The sequence below is a fragment of the Nilaparvata lugens genome, chromosome 1, assembly GCF_014356525.2.
Source record: "Nilaparvata lugens isolate BPH chromosome 1, ASM1435652v1, whole genome shotgun sequence".
Lineage (NCBI taxonomy): Eukaryota > Metazoa > Arthropoda > Insecta > Hemiptera > Delphacidae > Nilaparvata > Nilaparvata lugens.
In genome coordinates, this window is record NC_052504.1 from 85,189,300 (window position 1) to 85,208,930 (window position 19,631).

General features: G+C 33.0%; 1 protein-coding gene across 1 annotated transcript; it reads left to right on the forward strand.

Moving 5' to 3' along the window:
* The first annotated feature begins 392 nt into the window (after nucleotides 1–392).
* Nucleotides 393–18,655, forward strand: LOC111064208 (metallo-beta-lactamase domain-containing protein 1). The gene is made up of 4 exons (XM_039419374.1): nucleotides 393–595; nucleotides 822–986; nucleotides 3,689–3,799; nucleotides 18,456–18,655. The coding sequence occupies exons 1-4, from the start codon at nucleotides 427–429 to the stop codon at nucleotides 18,635–18,637; spliced, it is 627 nt and encodes a 208-aa protein (XP_039275308.1). The 5' UTR covers nucleotides 393–426; the 3' UTR covers nucleotides 18,638–18,655.
* Nucleotides 18,656–19,631: the final 976 nt, after the last annotated feature.

Genomic DNA, 19,631 nt, shown 5'->3' on the forward strand with positions numbered 1-19,631 from the left:
CATAAACTATTGTTGAACTAATTACGAAAAATTCAATTGAGAATAAGGACCAAAGTGGACTACCATCCACAAGAAAGGCATGCAAAATGAACTCGTAAAGAACTGCTAATTCTATTATACTTGAATTTCTTCACCAAATCATCAATCTGACACTCCAAATCAGAATAGGACAAACAATTTTAAAATCAGATAGATTAATAATAAAACTTTCGTAAAACATGAAGCAAATTTCAAATTCACAAAATAATTCTATAAAAATCACATAAATTTTGAGTTCGAAAATATCACGTTTACTTAAATTTCGCTTAAAAATGATGGTAAGTAATTCAGTTATAGAATTCATATATATATATAATTTATTCTCTTACATAATTGCTGTTTAATCGGGATAAACTATTTTTTCAATTCTTATTTTGCAGCAGGAAGATGTCTTATAAGGTGAAAGTATTGTATCCAGGCTACTCAAGATTGTCAAGTACCAGGCCAACCACAGACAATGTGATGGAGGCTAACTGCTCTTGTACTTTGATTACTGGAAATTTGAATATAATCGTTGACACAATGACGCCATGGGACTCACAAAAAATATTGAAAGGTGATAATCAACAACTCTATCTACTCATATCAACTATTTTTGGTGAAAAATAGACTTATATTTTGAAAATCATCTACTAAAATGAAGTGATCAGTAGGAGAGCTGAAAGTTCACAAATTCAATTTACAATGTGTTCATAATCTTATTATTGATAAATCGCCCAATGCTGAACCAAGTTATATCACAACCTCAATGCAGAACTAATAAGTTTTATCACAACCTACAGGTCTGGCCGATAACAGTCTAACTCCAGGTGACATAAATTATGTTGTCTGCACTCACGGTCATGCAGATCACATTGGAAACAACAATCTGTTCCTCGAGGCTCAACACTTTGTGGGACTCTGCCATTATTTCAAAGATGAATTCTACTCAGGGCCTCTTGATGAAGGTTTGTGTAATTAACAATGTTCATATTATTATTATTCATTCAATGATAATTAATGTACCTACGGTTCATTCTGTGATATAAAGTCAATTTTATGAGATTTTGAGATGCATGATCCTATATTGTAATAGTTTTTGCTGGTAATTTTATTTTCCTGATTTCTTTTGAAGACTAATTTGTGTGGAGGTGATCAAGTGGGGAATAAATTTAAAATAATTCAATCTGGAATTCTTAAAACTATTGTGAGATTTATCAAGAAGTACCGTTTAGTAGATTTGAAGCATAACAAAGTGAATAGTGCTTGTCAAATTAAATTATTTTATCATAAACAATTAGTAACATCCCATGAAGATACGGTACCAAGTTAATCATCATTTTATGAATGTTGCCCGTTGAATGTTTTGTTGCACGAAAAAGTACCATTCAACTGTACATTGTACTGTATGTTTGATTGATTGATTGATTGATTGAGTACTTTATTTATGTAGATTACAATATATACTGGCTTATACACTTATATACAATAGCTTACAATACAGCAAAATTATAGATGAATGAACTGTATATGATATGAAAAAGCAGTTTGTAATATAATAACTATAGATAATAATCATATTGTTATGCATCTACATAAATTGGCGGAGCTTTGGACATATCAATGTCCATTCTTCGGAAAGAATATTAAAAATATCCTCCCCACTAACTCTCTACCAAAACGTTAATTTCGTTATTTAAACTAAGGATTTATTTATTAATGGAAATATTGTAAAAGTTTTAATCAATATGAATATTAAAGAGAAAAAAAACAGAAAATTGATAGAGTAAAATAATTATATAGGTAGATAAGATCAAATAATTGATTAATAAAATGAAGTAGGCTGAAAGTAGATCAGGGTTATCAACTTTCAGTAATATACAGCATTATGCAGTGGATAATTGAAATAACATGAGTTTATATAATATATATATATATATATATATATATATATATATATACAATTCGTTCTATAACATGGTTTAAAGGTTTGTATTTGTGGGATGGGTGGGGGATGGATGTCATGTGATCGTTCTAGGGCCGGACAGTTTCAGTCATTTGTTCCAAAAGATGTTTTTTTAAAGTTAGGATGAAGCTCGCTCGGCTCTCGATGGACCTGATAGAAACAGGAAGTGCATTCCATGCACGACAGGCACTGACTAAGAAGGATTTTGTGAAAATAGTAGTTCGATGATTGGGTATCCTTAAAGTACTTTCTCCGGTTCTAGTATGTGAAGCATCTATCCTCCTACCTTCAGAGACAAATTTGAAATCATCTTTAAAATAGTTCGGATTACCGTATATCAAGATATCTCTAACAAGCTTGACTATTCGAAAAAGCCTCTGATCGGGAAGCTTTAATGTTGAACTAGCAATGTGGCTGGGGTGATATGATCATGGCGTTGGAGAGAGTAGACGAAACGTAGACAATAATTTTGGCAACGCTGTAGTTTATCATTCAGAGTGACTTGCATATCGTTAAGAACAGAATTACAATATATTAAATGTGGGAAGATGAGAGATTGAACCAATAATAATTTAATGTTTCTAGGGAGGATATCGTGCATTTTCTTCAATGCATGCATGGCTGAGAATACCTTTTTACAAGTTTTGTTCACTTGTTCTGACCAGTCAAGAGTATTATTCATAATAATGCCTAAATTTTAACTGAGCTACAGTAAGGAATGTCATTACCGTCTACACTAATTTTGTGAATCGATTCAAGGTCAATATTGTTTATAAGACGAGAATATCCAATTATAATGGGTTGTGTTTTGATGGGATTAAGCTTAAGGCCATTTTTCTTTGTCCATTCCACTATCGAATTGATATCCTGATTCATTATTCCAACTGTTTCATTAATTTTTGTTATGGGACAGCTTAAATAGATTTGAAGGTCGTCTGCATAAGTATGGAAACTGGAGAATTTGATAATGGAAGAAAGGTCATTAGCATACAAAGTGAAGAGGAGAGGGCCTAAAATTGAACCTTGTGGTACTCCATGCATAACGTTTTTCCAAGTTGACTTTTTGTCACCGACAGATACACATTGTTTCCTACCTAATAGATAGGATTTAAACCAAACTAACGAGTTGTGACTGAAACCAAGAATAGCCAACTTATTCAGAAGGACTGTATGATCAACAGTATCGAATGCTTTAGAAAAATCAAATAGGGTGAGGATGGTGCATTTTCTTTGGTCCATAGCTAACCTTATATCATCAGTGACACGAAGCAGAGCTGTCTCAGTTGAATGGAATTTTCTAAAGCCTGATTGAAAGTTATGAAGCTTACTATTGTTGTCTAGAAATTTTACAACTTGAGCATGAATGAGTCTTTCTAGCACTTTGGACAATGCAGGTAAAATACTGATTGATCATATTGAAAATATTGATTGATATGTTTGCTATAAATAGAAATAGAATCTCAGTACCTTTTTTCAATTATTTTATCACAACATGTTTCGGACATGACTTGAAAATGGCATGAATGTCCAAAACATGTTGTGATAAAATAATTGAAAAGGGGTACTGAGATTTGCATTTCTATTTATATTACAAGTAGCTAAACAAGAAAGAGACAATAAAATGGTGTATGTTTGCTTCTTGATCGTTGTTGATTTCCTTCAATTGAATAAATAAATACATTTAAAAAAATAATAATTTTTCAGGTAAAGAGATGTTACTTGACGATGGAGTGAAAATTATTCCTACTCCAGGCCATACACTTTCTGATGTATCAGTAATTGTTAAGAGTGATGACAAAGTGTTTGCTATCGTAGGTGGGTATCAGAGAAGTATAAGGTTATGACCCGCTTTCTAGGACACTTTTTAAATCTAATGGTTCTTCAAATCTATGTAGGCTCAACATGGTCCATTAGAATTATTGAGTGTCCTAGGAATCGGGCCTAAGTGTGTTGATTGAATTTTCTTTTTGTATTCATATTCGTGTAGCTTTATTACTTTTTATTCCACTACTTAATTACTTATATATAAGTTAAGATTGCGATTAATCAAATAGTCTTTTTAAAAAATGAATTTATTTGTTAACCACATATTATAATAATTTTATATCTCGCGATAGAGCTCCGTTCGCTATGTCCGCTAGCTTGGAACTGACTACTAAATACAATGCTACCTTCCACTACAACTATGCTACATCAACATTAATGGAATGAGGAGTGCTGACTATATAAGTAATTAGCTATATAACTCCTCCATCCATAAAAAGAACTTCGGGGGTAGGGTTGTTAACAATGTTTACATTGGGTGAAACTTTTCTACTTAGATAACAATATAATATTGACTTTACAATATAATAGTATATCAATACTATTACCTATTTTCATCTTACTATATTTACAGTTTGATGTAGTTCCTGATTCAATAATTTCTTTTTCACATTTCAATTTGTCATTACATAAACTTTCTACAGAACAAATAAAATTTGAACTTGTTTTTCTAGTGAATTCACTAGTTAGACCTTCAATTGATATTTCTTTCTAATTATAATTATCGTTTGACTTGAGTAAGTATCTGACCTTAGGAATAATAGTTATATATCCATTTTGAAACATACTAAGTACAGAAAACAACTTGTATAAGTTATAATTTGATTCATCTACGATTGGTAAGTTCAAACAGTAAATGATTTCTTTAGACGTTAGTTTACAGTTTACATTTATCAAATTTTCGAATTCCCACATATTTTTCAATTCAGGTTTCAATGGTAATTTATTCTGATAGTAACCAGCAATCTTGGTTATCTGATAAAACAATTCTTTAGTTGAAATAATGCTAGGATGTAAAACTTTCAATTTGCAAAATGTTAAAGAGTTTTCAATGTCTTGGATCAAACTTAATACAATGTTATATAAAATATTCAACTGGTTCAGCAAATCTCTAAATTTCTCTAGTTCTAAATAGTTGCTAAGTTTATCATTTACAAATTTAAATTATTCTCCAACTCATTAAAATTATAATTAACAATGTTCATCGTCTGATTAAATTCAGCAATAAGTTCTGAACTCAATGAATATTGGGCTGATATTTGATCAAACTGTTTTGATTAGTTTTCAAATGTTCAAGTAAATAATCGTATCTTTCACCATCATACAAGTCCAAATTTCCAGTAATAAATTTTATTGCGGCTCCTACGCCATTCAATAGTCCTCTTTTAGATCTCTTATCAAATTTCACACTTATGATATCTAACTTATCTTCTATTACATTCCTAGTATGATTAATAAATTTCAAATAGTTTACTATATCTCTTGCTTTACTACCATTATCAGTTATATATTCTACATTTTCCATTATTGGAATCTTATTTCTAATATTTTCAGATACCTTATCATAATACATATTCAAATCATCAACATGATCAAAAATACTTTCTAGTTCATAATAGTGGATGAAAGTGTGTTTTGAAATCTCTAACTTTGCAGAGCCTAAATGTGCTGCAATTATTCCTAGATTACTACTTATATTCCTGAATTCTTCAGCTTTAGAAGAATGATTCGCCATACTCATTAGGCAGAGGAGGAACCTGGAAGAACAGGATTTGAATTAGGATCGGTTGTTACTTGTTCAGTTCTCTCATTAGTTTGATCTTTGTTCAGTTTCTTAAACTTTCTAGGTCTTTTTATCTTGGATAAATGAATTTTCTCTCTAGTGTTATGATGTCGGGGATTTATTTTGGCAGTTTTAAGTTCTCGATTCACTGATAGGAGAGTTTCTTTGTTGAATTTATTTTTAGTTTTACTTTGTTTTTGTACATTCCTCACATAAACTTCTTTTGGAATTTCTGGTAGTTCTTCTCGATCTTTGTTCCTTTCGTTGATGACATGTTCTTTCCTACTTCGGTTTATTTCCTGTATATGGTCAAATAGTCGTTTAGTTTTTTCTTTGTGATTATTAACATATTCGTTAATAAATCTGTTCTGAATGTCAATTTCGAGAATGGGATTAGATTCTATGTGTCCGTATAAAACTTCCAAAGGTGTCAGTTTTGTTACCGAGTGAATGCTATTGTTATAAGCAATTATGGCGTACTTTACTTTACTTTCAATTGTTTCTGTTTTGAACTCGTCACGATTATTGAATATTCTGATGTGCTCAATTATCGTAGAATGAAAACGTTCGGCTAAGCCATTTGAAGGCGGATGTTGAGTACTTATCCAGTGCATTTTGATTTTGTGCAATACTGTCAATTCCTTTACTAAGCCATTATTGAATTCACATCCATTGTCGGCAACTATAGTTTGAGGGATACCATGGTGGGAAAAGAAACTAAGCAGTTTGTCTGCTACCTCAACACTGTTACAACTTGTTATTGGATAGCATTGTGCGTATCTTGAAAAACTATCAATGATCGTGAGAAATTTCTTTTTCTCAAATGTTATACTGTCCAAGTGAATGATTTGAAGCTGCCTTGTAGCTGTCGGTGTCAATTTCATTTCTAAATTAAGTGGATTTCGTTCGTACTTTGTTTTGAGACATATCTCACATTTGTTAATACCTAACATTTTGAATATAATTTTTCATGTTTGGCCAATAGTATTTTCTTCTTATCTTATCGTACGTTTCTTGTATACCTCTGTGATTCGTTTTTCCAATATGATAATTATCAATAGTTTCTATTCTGTCATCTTCATGTGTTACATCAAGTACTTTAAATTTACATCGTACAAGTATGAGTTTTGAAAATTTAAAGTTTTGGCAATCACTGAAGCAAATCTTTCGTAGAATTCATTTTCAAAATACAAGCTATATCTAACATTAGGCACTAAATATTCTTTCACGAAGTCAATAACATTTTTATCTAAATTATTCTCAGATATCTCTACTATCATTCTTGTTTTACTATCAAATATTTTATGGATAGTGACTTTCTTTGGGTTATTGCTCACAAGCTTCAATATGACTTGGTTTTTAGCATAGTTAACTGGGTCATCTGAAACTGGTATTTCTACTGATGTGTTACTTTCGTAATTAGAATGCTGCGTATGAGAATTATTTTCTATGAACTCATCTTCAGCAGGACCTATGAAATCTGGTTCATCATTTTCGAATCCTTGAAAAGGGGTTTCGTTTTCGAATCCTTGAAAAGGGGTTTCGTTTTCGAATCCTCGAAAAGGGGTTTCGTTTTCAAATCCTCTAAATGGGGTTTCATTATCATCTGTACCGGTTTCATTTTCTAATCTTTGAAATAACGTTCCGTTATCATCCACGTTAGCTATCATAGATTGTGCATCCTCGTTAGGTATGATATTCACTACATTTTCAATAGCTTCATTTATAATTGCATCAATATCACTGAATAATCAGGGTGAGTTTTGGTTGTGTGTGTTATTATTATTCAACTGAATTCGGGAAAGGGCATCCGCGTTTTGATTTGCTGCTCCTTTTTTATAACATATGTCATAATCAAATTCTTCTAATTTCAGTCTCCATCTTAATAATTTTGAATTCGGTTCTTTCATAGAAAATAACCATTGTAGGGGTTTGTGGTCAGTGAATATTTTGAATTTTCTACCATAGAGATAGGGGCGGAAGTACTTGGTAGCCCAAACTATCGCTAAAAGTTCTTTTTCAATAGTTGAATAGTTCATTTCAGTTTCGTTGAGGGTTCTACTTGCATATGCACAAGGCAAATCAGCACCGTCTTTGTTCTGACTAAGAACTGCCCCAATAGCTATATTGCTAGCATCTGTTGTAAGGTTGAATTGTTTTTCAAAATCAGGATACAGAAGGATTGGTTCGTTAGTAAGGATATTCTTACAAGTTTCAAAACACTTAATGTACTCTGGGTCCTGTATATCTATTTTAGCATTTCTTTTCAAACATTTAGTTAGAGGTTTTGTTAAATGAGCAAAGTTAATAATAATAATTTATTTAATAATAATTTATTTATTCTCAATAAGCTCAATACAAGAAAATGTAAAATACATGCATATAAAAAAACAAATAAACAAGTTTATAATATACATAACTGCATAGTAACGAATCAAACCAAATTTAATATTACTTATTGAGAAAAATACAATCCAGCACGTAAGATGCAACTTACGGACCGCTGGAGGGAGTCTAACACACTATTTTACTAAAGCAATAGAATGGACTGAAAAAAAAGAAAAAAGAGAGATAAAAAAAACATTTATGGGCTGTAATCAAAATAGGATATTAGTATTTAATTATTAAAGAGATGATGCTAATTAGAGAAAGCAAAAGAAAATCATTAAAAATAGAGATTCAAATTGTGTGAAAAGATTAATTTATTGATTTATGTTGCAAAAAAAAAAAAACGGTAAGAAGAGCAGGGAAAATACAAAAAAAAATAAAGAGGAGAAAAAATAAAAAGAAAAGCAAGATAACAGAATGGAAAGAAAAATAGACGGATTAAACAATAATTATGAACAAAAACTCTAGAGCTTCGGGAGTGAGTGACAAAAGCCAAATTTTAATTAATCTCTTAATCTTATTTCCACAATTACATGCAGCAATGGCATTCTTGACCTCAAGCGGCAAAGCATTATAAAATCTAGGTGCCAGGAAAATGAACGTTTTACGAAAAAGAGTGCAATTGGGTTTAGGACATCTGACTTGGGAAGCCGCAGTCCGCCTGGTCTGTCGAAGTGCGGTAACAGGCTGACAGTAATCAATTGTCACACCTCTATTTCCACTTATATTGAAGAACAATGACAAAACCTTGAATACATATAGGAACCTAACAGGCAAAATTCTAAGATGACAGAACAGTGGAAATGTATGATCATCAAACCTACTGCCCGTTATCAATCTTATAAAAGCTTTTTGAAGTTTAATAATTGGATCCTGGTTAGCGTAATAGGAGCTTCCCCAACATGTGATTCCATATTCAATTTTGGAATGTACAAATGAAAAATAAAGTTCCTTCATTACATTAAAATCGCACAAATATTTGATGCGATGGAAAATCATCAAATAGAACCTTAAAGACTTCTTTAGAGTTTCAATTTGTTGCCTCCAATTCAGATTTTCATCCAGTGAAAGACCCAAATATTTGATAGTCTTTGCTGGACTGATACTGGGACAGTCACAGCTAGAATAGGAACAAACCGGAGAGTGAAAGCGCAGTGGAGCAGGCAAGTCAGCACTTCCAGAGAGACTGAACATCATATAATTAGTTTTGGCTACATTAATTTTAAGTTTGTTACATGTAAACCATAGAGATATTTTGTTCAAGTCAGACTGCATTTTCTGATGTAAATCTTGAAGGTTATTACTTTTATATGAAAGAGCAGTGTCGTCCGCAAAAGCAGTTATCCGTCCATTCAATTCACCATTATACAAATCATTTACAAAAATTAAGAAGAGAATAGGGCCAAGAACCGAACCTTGCGGCACACCACAAGTTATGGGTAATACTTCACTTGCAACGTTTCTGATCCTTACATACTGTTTCCTACCCTGTAGGAAGGACTTAAACCAATCTAGTGGAATTCCCCTTACACCAGCACTCTCCAGCTTGCGGAACAGCAGACTATGATTAACTGTATCGAATGCTTTACTAATATCCAGGAAGATTCCCGCTGTTTTGCCACTACAGCCACTGTTTAATCCTGAATAGACATATTCCAAAAGATGCTGTAAGGCAATTTCTGTACAAAGATTTTCCCTGAAACCGAACTGGCAGGCCGAAAAAAAGTTGCAGCTATTGAGGAATGAAAGTAATCTAGTTTTTATAATTTTTTCAAATAGTTTTGACATGACTGGTAATAATGAGATGGGTCTGTAGTTTTCTTTACTGAGTTTATTTCCTTTTTTGAAGATGGGAACAGTAGCCGACTTCAGTATTTCAGGAAAACAACCAGATACCAACGACAAGTTAAACAAATATAAAAGAACTGAAGAAATAGAAGAGAAGTTATCTTTAAGGATTCTAGCAGTCACAACATCGTCACCCGAACTTTTACGAGTAGAAAGAGAGTCAACAAATGTTTTGAGTTCAACAAGTGTAACAGGGCTGAAAAAAATAGATTTATGGCTAGTTTTAATTCTGAAGGACTCTGAAGATTGTGCCTGAATATGGGTGGGTAAAGCAGGAAAAGAATCAGAAAGATTCTTAGGCATTTCAATAAAGTATTTATTCATTACGTCAGAAACTAGGCGGTTGTCATCAATTAAAATACCATTCTCCTGCAACACAATATCCGTATCTTTATTATTGTCTTTTACTGGCAAAAGTGTTTTTATTGTTTTCCATTTTTCTCGGGGGTTATGTTTTTGAATGAATAACTGTGAAGAGTAAAATAGAAGTTTGGCCTCTTTCACCCATACTTTTATTTTATCTTTCATATTTACGAATTTTCTTTTGAGGATCAAATTGTTTGGATCATTTTTATGCATCTTATGCAATTTGTCTCTTACATAAATGGCATTGGACAAACCAGGAGTCATCCAGGGCTTTAACATTTTTATGTTCTGTTTGTATTTAATATTTTTTTGTGATTCTACAATACAGTTATTTAAGATTTGATAAAAAATATCAAATGCTTTGTTAGTTTCGGGTTCTTCAAAGACAGGTTCCCAATTTTCATATTTTAATAAGGTACTCAAACGCTTGTGGTCCAATTTTTTAAATTCAGACTGCTGAATCCTTCTCTTTTCAATAACTATAGGCAAAATACAAGCCACCGCCCGGTGATCCGTGATTAGGGTTTCAATGACAGCAACTTTGTCAATGACAAAAAGATTTGAACGATAATATGATAAGTGGTCAATACAGGTTGAAGATGACCCCACTACCCTCGTCCCTATATCTATTAACTGCTGCATACCATTTCCATTGAGACAATTTAGATACGAATCACTATAAACATCCGAAACACTAATATTTAGGTTAACATCCCCTAGACAATATAAATCTGAGCTCCTGGTGGTAGCCAAGAATCTATCAAAACTGGCAATAAATGTATGCCGATCACCTAGGTGAAATCTGTACAAACCTAACACATTAAATAAATAATTCTTGTATTTACAAAAAAGTAACAGTGAGTCACAGTCAGCAATGCAACAATCCTTTTTAGTGGCAGAAATAGAAGAATGAACAAAGATCACAACACCGCCCGCCCTCGTCACAGAACCAGCAGCAGCAAAGCTTTCATATCCGACAATATTATATAAATTTAATTCATTCATATCCTGCAACCAGGCTTCACTTAAAATTATTATATGTGGCTTGGTTATTAAATTATTAATGTATGAAAGGAAGTTATCAAAATTAGTATTTAGGCTTCGGATGTTTTGATGGAAGAACAAAATACCAGAATCCGAATAAAAAAACTCATTCACTTCATCAATTGAGCTTAAAAGAGTCGTTTCAGAATTATTCATTCGCTAACTTTGAAGTTTAAATTAACTAGCATCAATCAACAATTGCACTCTTTTCCATAAATTTGATATAAATGGGGGAAAAATAAATGAATCTTTTGAACAAATGAAAATCAATTCGGCAAAAGCAGCTCCACCAGAACATAATATGAATAGAAGAAAACAGTTCAAACTAACATGATTGATAATAAACAACGATAGACCGCTACAAAAATCTGTTATCAATTCGACTGGGATAGCCATCACAATCATAACGGAGCTTGATAAAGCTCTGAACTGAGTGATAAAATTTGTGTCACCAGTACTATGCTTTCCAATGCTGAAATTGTTATCATTACACAAAAATTGAGATAAACCAACTAGAGCACATCGCTTGACCCAATGTGCACAATTGGATTCATAACCTCTACGATATACTATTATCAAATAATATAAGTAATATAAAACGTTTGACCAACTAGAGAAATCAATTTTATATAGGAGAGAAAACAAACAATGAAAAATTAAACATTCCTTATTTCTACCCGAATAGCGAAAGCGAAATTTTTGCAATAAACGAAAGTCATTGATATTTTCCTCTAGTGTTGAAACATTAAGAAAAAACAATTTACAGTCTATCGAGATCACTCAACGACGATATTTTCACAATCGGTTTACCCTGCTCCTTCCTCATTAGTATCTTCCCGTTCTGCACCCACAGATAAGCGTAGTCATATTTCTTCTTAGCCTCCCTGGCAGCTGCAAAAATTCTTCTCCGCGCCGGACTTAGACTCTCGTTGATGTAGACTACTGCCTGCTGCTGGAATCCAAGGTCCTGCGTCGATAAATTACGCTTAACCTTTCTCCTCGCCACCACCGAGAACTTGTCCTCTCTCCTGACAAATTTCACAATAATACCAGCAGGCCGATTGTCTCCCTTAGGTTTTCCCAGTCGATGGCAGACGTCAATTTTTTCTCTTGTTATATTAACATCAAGAGCATTACACACTCTCTTTACAGTTTCATACACATCCTCGTTTTTCGTCTCTGGTACTCCATAGATTTCAAGTGTATTGGAGCGTGTGTACTGTTCAGCATCTTCGAGCCGTGTCTCCAAGTCACAAACTTTCCTCTTAAGGCTTGCATTCTCTTTTTTCAAGTCCTCAATTAATCTAAGGCACTCATTTATTTTCAAAGTTTGATTAGTAATTGTATTAGTCTGGTCGTCAATCTTACTGTTTGCAAACTCGAAAGAAGCATTAAATTCCCTCTCCATTCGCTTCCTATCCTCTCTGGCCTCCTCTAGCATAAATATCACTTGTGATATGCTGGCATTGCCATCCTCAGCAGAAGACACAGCACTCATACTCTGCCTCCTCAACTTGGAACAAGGTGGGCATCTCCAAATCTGACCCTCGTTGACAATACATTCCACGTCTGCCTTGGTCATGTTAACACATTGAGGATGACTTAGTTTTTTACAATCACTACATGCAAGTTTGCTTCTAGTCGCCGGAATTGCAGCCTGGCATATTGTGCATGCAGATTTATCAGCCATATCAATCAATAAATTTTATGAAAGAACACGGTTTAATAGATAACAAATTAAAATATTATATGCGCCGAGTAAGCGAATGACTATGGAAAATAAATTTGAAATGAAATATACGGAAATCAGGGTAAATATGACAATAGAAGGTAGTTGAAAGGAAAATTGCGTCAAGAGGGCTATCGTGACGTCTTTATACGGATATTGAATGGGAAGCCCCTGAAACTGGAAGAGGAATACGACAGACAAAAGAAAGAAGGAAAGTGGATGCAAAGAATAGAAAAATTACGTGAATTATTGCGAAATAGAGAGTAAATAATAGAAAATAGCTTGAATAACTTTACGTGTAGAAGCTATCTCTTGTCGACCTGTAGAGTAGCGCAGCAACAGATAACAGAGCACTTGAAAAACAACGTCCTATCGCTTCAGAATCCAGAACTCGTTGTTAATGAATTTTCGATAGTATCCTAGAAGTCCAAGAAATCCTTTTATCTCTTTCGTTGTTTTAGGGATAGGATATCTTTTTATCGCTTCGACTTTGTCAGGATTTGGTTTAACTCCGTTTGGTGTCACTAAGTGTCCGAGAAAACGAACTTCTTTACGTAAAAATTCTGTTTTATCAAGTTGTACTTTGAAGTTGGATTGTCTTAACCTTTCAAATACTTGTCTTAGTCGATCAATGTGTTCTTCTAAACTAGTTGAATAAATAATAATGTCATCTAAATATACTAAACACAATTCATTTTGGAGTCCTCTTAGTATGCTATTCATAGAAATTCGTAATAACCCGTGTCTGTAGAGAATGCAGTTTTTTCAATACTGCTAGGATCCATTTCTATCTGATGGAAACCAGAGTCTAGGGTAGTGAAATACTGTGCTCTTCCTAATTTGTCTAGAATATCCGTGATATTAGGAAGTGGGAATTTATCGTCTACAGTCTTAAAATTCAAACCGCGATAGTCAATTACAACTCGAAATTTCTTTTTACCAGAAGCATCTTGTTCCTTTGGAATGACCCATATTGGTGAATTCCAAGGTGAATTGGAGGGTTGAATTATTTTTTGTTCTATCATTTCATCAATCTGTCGATTTACTTCAGTTCTATAGATTTTAGTGTAGCGATAACTTCTTGTATGGACCGGGATTTCGTCGGTGGTTCTTATGATATGCTTTATTTCATTCGTGAAAGTCAAAGGATTTCCATCAATGTGAAATATATCTGAGTAATCTTTAATCACCTGTAAAATAGCTTACTCTTCTTCGGCATTCATATGATTGGCTCTAATTTTTGATAGATCGATTTTGTTAGTTTTGTGATGGAGTAGATTCAAATTATTGCATGCATTATGATTACGTAACTCACTTGGAATAATACAATTATAGTTTTCAAGCGATTCGACTGACATTGGTTTGTGAATGGTAAATTTCTTGTCTGACGTAGTGGGGTTCAAAATAGAACAATAGGCTTTGTTTTCTTTCACTTTCACTAGACACTGGGGAATTTCAAGTCGGAAAAGTTTTTGTATGATACTATAGCTTCACCTTCATTCATATTTTCAATTGGAATTTCTATAATGGATTGAGTTCTAGCTTTTATCAGAAATGATTTTATTTGTGTTATTTGATTTTTGGTAGGGTTCGTTGACTTTATTGATTGATTGATTGATTGATTGTTTATCACAAATGACAATGTATTGCCAGGTCTTGCAAGACCCATTGCATACTAGCACTACATTATAAATAATAAATAATTAGACACTACAGTCTAATTTTTGAATAATAGTTATTAAACTATGTGTTTATTAAAATAGCATGATCATAGAATCTATAAATAAATCAAATTTCATCAATATAGCTGAATTTTTATCATAAAAGTTATTCTGAAGTTTACACATCTGAAAAAATACAAATATGTACAAGCAAATACACAAATGAGAATATATTATTGAAATTTACACAAAATATCAATTATAAATTTTTTTTCAATGTTGTGACTTCACTTTTGAATCATTTTCTTCAGCGTTAAAATAATAAATAGGTAGTTTCATTCCATTGAAATCAATACTGTCATTAATGAAATCCAAATTCATTTTAAGTTTTTTCATATTGTCAAGTCCGAGAAGAAGGTCAAAGTTTTTATGAAAATCAAAAAGATAGAACGTGTGTTTCGATTTTCCTAATAAAGAAATCTTTGTACTGTATTTCTCTTGTGAAATACCATGCGCTGTTGCTACTTCAAAAGGGTCTTCTATCAAGTTTTCTTTGTAACATTCCATACCTATGAAGTTCTTCACGAATGACCTAATGCTTCCTGTGTCGATTAGAACTCTAAATCTTGTTTTAGGGTCAATTAAATAGGGAAGTTCATTTTTGTCATCTTGTAAGTTCATAATTGAAAATTTCTTTCGAGGCTCGTATCCTCTAAAAAACACTCTGATTCGGTTTGTTCGGCTGGCTGGAAATACGTTTCATTTTCGTTTTCAACGGAGAGCTGTTTGAATTCGTCTGATAATTCTTTCTGAGCGTTTACTCCGAAATTATCATCAAACTCATCATTTTGCATTTCGTCAATTGGTTGACCTGTCATTTGAAACAGTCTTGGTCTTTTTTGGGGACGATTGTTGACTGAGGAAATGCTCATTGGCGTTGGTTGATACGAATTTTGGGGTCTTGGTTGGTTGTAGTTTGGATTTTGACCTCTTGGTTGATTTGTGTTGAAATACTGTGGTTTGGGTTGATTGTTTTGAAAATGTTGTTGAGGTCTGTTCATGTGTTGATTTTGGAAGTGTTGATTTTTGTTTTGAAAGAATTGAGCTTTCTGATTTTGAGTGTGATAGAACTGTTGTCTCTGAGGATAGTTTTGCATTTGATAGCTGGGATTACTTTTGTGTTGGATTTGAGTGTTAGGCTTTTTCAAATTAGAGTGGTCTTGAAAGAAACCAAATTTGAACTGGAAGTCGTTGGATAGCATGTTTAGAGCACTGTCCAACGAACTGGGATTTTTAGTTCTCATGAGAGACCCGAGAGGCTCTCTTAATCCTCTTAGCAATACTCCAAGTGCTAATCCATTTACACACTGACACATGACTTCTGATATTGTAGGTTGTTTGTTTCGAAAAAAACGAGATCTGTAAATTCAGAAGTTTTTGGATTCGTTCATAGAATGAAAAGGGTGATTCACTTGATTCTTGTTTTAGTTCAGCCATTTCAAGATTGAGAGTAAAGCAATCTCTCTTGTCCATGTAACTATTGATCAAAACTTTTCTTACGTCAGGCCATGCATAAGTGTTAGAACTAGTAACAATGTCAAGAGCTGGGCTTTTAATACGGGCAAGAATAGTAGAATACAAGTATTCGTTTTGGATTGGCAGTTACGTAAAATTTCGCTACAAGTTTGTCACAAATTGAAATAAAACGATTCAGCATAGTAGGCTCTCCTGAATAATCAGGGATCATGTCCAAGAATTCTTTCTTAAGGGTAGGTACAGTTTGGGGATTGGTTGCTTTATCATTGTTGGAATTCATGGCCCTTAGTTATAGATAAAATTACAAGAAAAAGAAATACGAAAATAGTAAGTAAAATTAATATTATCCAAGTTTGTAAATCACAAAAGTTTGTTACTCACAATACTAAAATCGAGTTCATCTTGTCAAAGTCCCGGGTTGAAAGTCTCCAAAGGTGGAAGTCCTTAGAAGTTGAAGTCCGTAGTAGTCTTTAGAAGTTGAAGTCCGTAGTAGTCCTTAGAAGTTGAAGTCCGTGGTAGTCCTTAGAAGTTGAAGTTCGTTGTAATCCTTAGATGATGAAGGTCCTTGGTTGTCCTGATATTGAAAGTCTGTTGCTTTTTCTTGATTCAATTTGTAGATGAAATACGGTATTGTTAACACTTTACTATACTGTTCACTTATTTTATTATTTTTCACACTTGTCCCGATATTAGGTGACTGAGTAGGAATATAATTTTGCAAATAACACTCACGAATTTTAATAATATAATAGTTCACCAACTTATTCAATTTGATACGAAGTTATTTTGATGATTGTTCACTTATTTAAGTCCCGATGTTAGGTGACTGATACAACTTTTTCGTAAGTTCATGAACACTTCATTAATGGTTAAAACCGAAAAACCAAATTCTCGTTTTTGAAGTGTCCTACTGACTGCGCCAGTTAAGATTGCAATTAATCAAATAGTCTTTTTAAAAAATGAATTTATTTGTTAACCACATATTACAATAATTTTATATCTCGCGATAGAGCTCCGTTCGCTATGTCTGCTAGTTTGGAACTGACTACTAAATACAATTTTACCTTCCACTACAACTATGCTACATCAACAATAATGGAATGAGAGAGTGCAGACTATATAAGTAATTAGCTATATAACTTATATGAATCAGTATAATATATTATAAAAAGAACAGGATACATGTAACTTTTCTTTTGTCTTGGGTTAAAAATCTATCTTTGTATATAGTTATAATTTATTTATTACTGTACATAGACTACAGTATTTTTACTACAACGAATCGACTGGTCTGAGTTTCACCGTTTGGAAACACATGCTCTTGACTAGAGTCGAGTCTCTTCTCGACCTGAGTCGCGTAAGTGTGAGTTGAGCCATAGATTCAAATGCTGTATTTTTATTTCATGTTCTCCATGACTATACTTTTCCAAGTAGAAGTCCAGCAGTACGGTAGTACTGTGTTATCACTTCTCAAACCTCATGAATTTGACTTGTATCACTATTCAACTTTCATTTATTGATTAAATTTATTTAACTGTCATTGATTGATATGAAATCCATAATAACCTTTATAACGATCAAGTCGGATTTTATTGGAGTGTGGATGAGAACAAAGAGCAAAATGATTTCCATTTTTAAGTTTCAAACGTTTTTAGGGAGATTACCGTATGTTATCTACAAAATTAACTTGTTCAGAAAGAATTAAGAGGGAGGCCGCTATATCCACCTATGCTGCTGTATTAATGTGGATTAGATGAATGATGTATTTAAATTGTCACAATCACTTCTTCTATATGGCCCTATCTTCTATCCCTTCAGTACCACAAACAGTAGGCTATCATAAAATTATATAAATTACGTTTTTTTTTCTCTAATTATCACACACCCAATTCAAACTTCTAGTTGTAAATTAAGTTTTTTTTCTCTAATTATCACACTCCCAATTCAAACTTCTAGTTGTAAATTAAAAATACTGTATTTTGTGTGTTGTAATGCAATATTTTACTTTTCATTATTTTTAAACGAAATTTTGTGTGGTGTAATGAGGTGTCCTTTACACTCTTCATTCTTCTCTTCAAGTGACTCTCCACTTGTGTTTTCCGTCTGCAGCCAAACACAACAAAAATATGACCTGATTCCAATAGACCTATTCAAATCCTAATGATCCATGATAGTCCCAAAATAGTTGAGCCTCATGTTCATTTTGTTTTTTACATTATGATTATTCTGGTTGGCTTCCATTGACTTTAATCAATTATGACAAGCTTTCAATCAATACTTTTTGACGAGCAGGTGATTTGTTCGAGAAAGAGGAGGATATAGAAGATGAATTTTTATGGCGATCAGCAGGAAGTGAGGATCCAGAAAAACAAGAAAAATATCGCAAATACATTATTGAAACAGCAGACTTCATCGTTCCAGGACATGGTCCGATGTTTCAAGTAACTCCTTCGATGAGAGAAAAATTTGTGTGAGAATTAAACATTAATTTTATAAATCATCGCAGTGTAATATTATTAAAATACCAATACTTCTCTTTAAATATATTAGTAGACAGAGCAGAGGGCACGTTTGAAGGTTTTTGCTGTGCAAATACAGCTACTAAAGTGGCCTATTTAGTAAAACCGATTTATACGGTAGTTACGGGAATCCAGTATTTTTTCTTTCCTTGCCCTACTACCATAGGTAAGGAAAGTATTGCTTTCCGAAAAAAATTAAGGTACGTACCCCAATTTCCAAATTTCTATACGTTTCAAGGTCCCCTGAGTCCAAAAAAGTGGTTTTTGGTATTGGTCTGCATGTGTGGGTGTATACAGGGTGATTCATAATTATGGTAAAATAATTTAATACGTGATAGTAGAGGTAAAAATAAGAAAAAAGTTCTTATAAACATATATCCATAAACGCTTCATTAGCGAGCTATACAGGGTGAAAGATTTCGCACGGAATTCAGTTCCTCTGGTGAAATACACCGATGCTGAATTGTTTGGGGACTAGTTTTTGAAACACTTATGCTGGATTCATATGGAAAAATATCTGAAAAATTGAATAAAACTAGTCTGGAAGCTGTAGTGTGAGTAGTTTTTGAGAAAAAAGTTGAAATATACAAAAAATCTAAGTAGAAAAACACAGGCCCGGTTGCACAACAGCCGGTTAAATTTTAACCGCGATTAATTTCACGACAACCAATCAGAGAAGGCGTTTTATAAAAGACGGCTTCTCTGATTGGTTCTTTTATAAAACGCCTTCTCTGATTGGTTCTTATGTAATTGATCACGGTTAAAATTTAACTGGCTGTTGTGCATCCGGCACACAGACTTCTACGTTTGATGCCCAATAACTTTCTTTAATGACCAGTAAACAAATAATTTTTCGCGATAAAAATTGTAGAGAATTTAATTCTGAAAAGAATGATGTAAGCTGTGTAAACTGAATTTGAATAAATGTTGGATAAAATGTATTCTTATG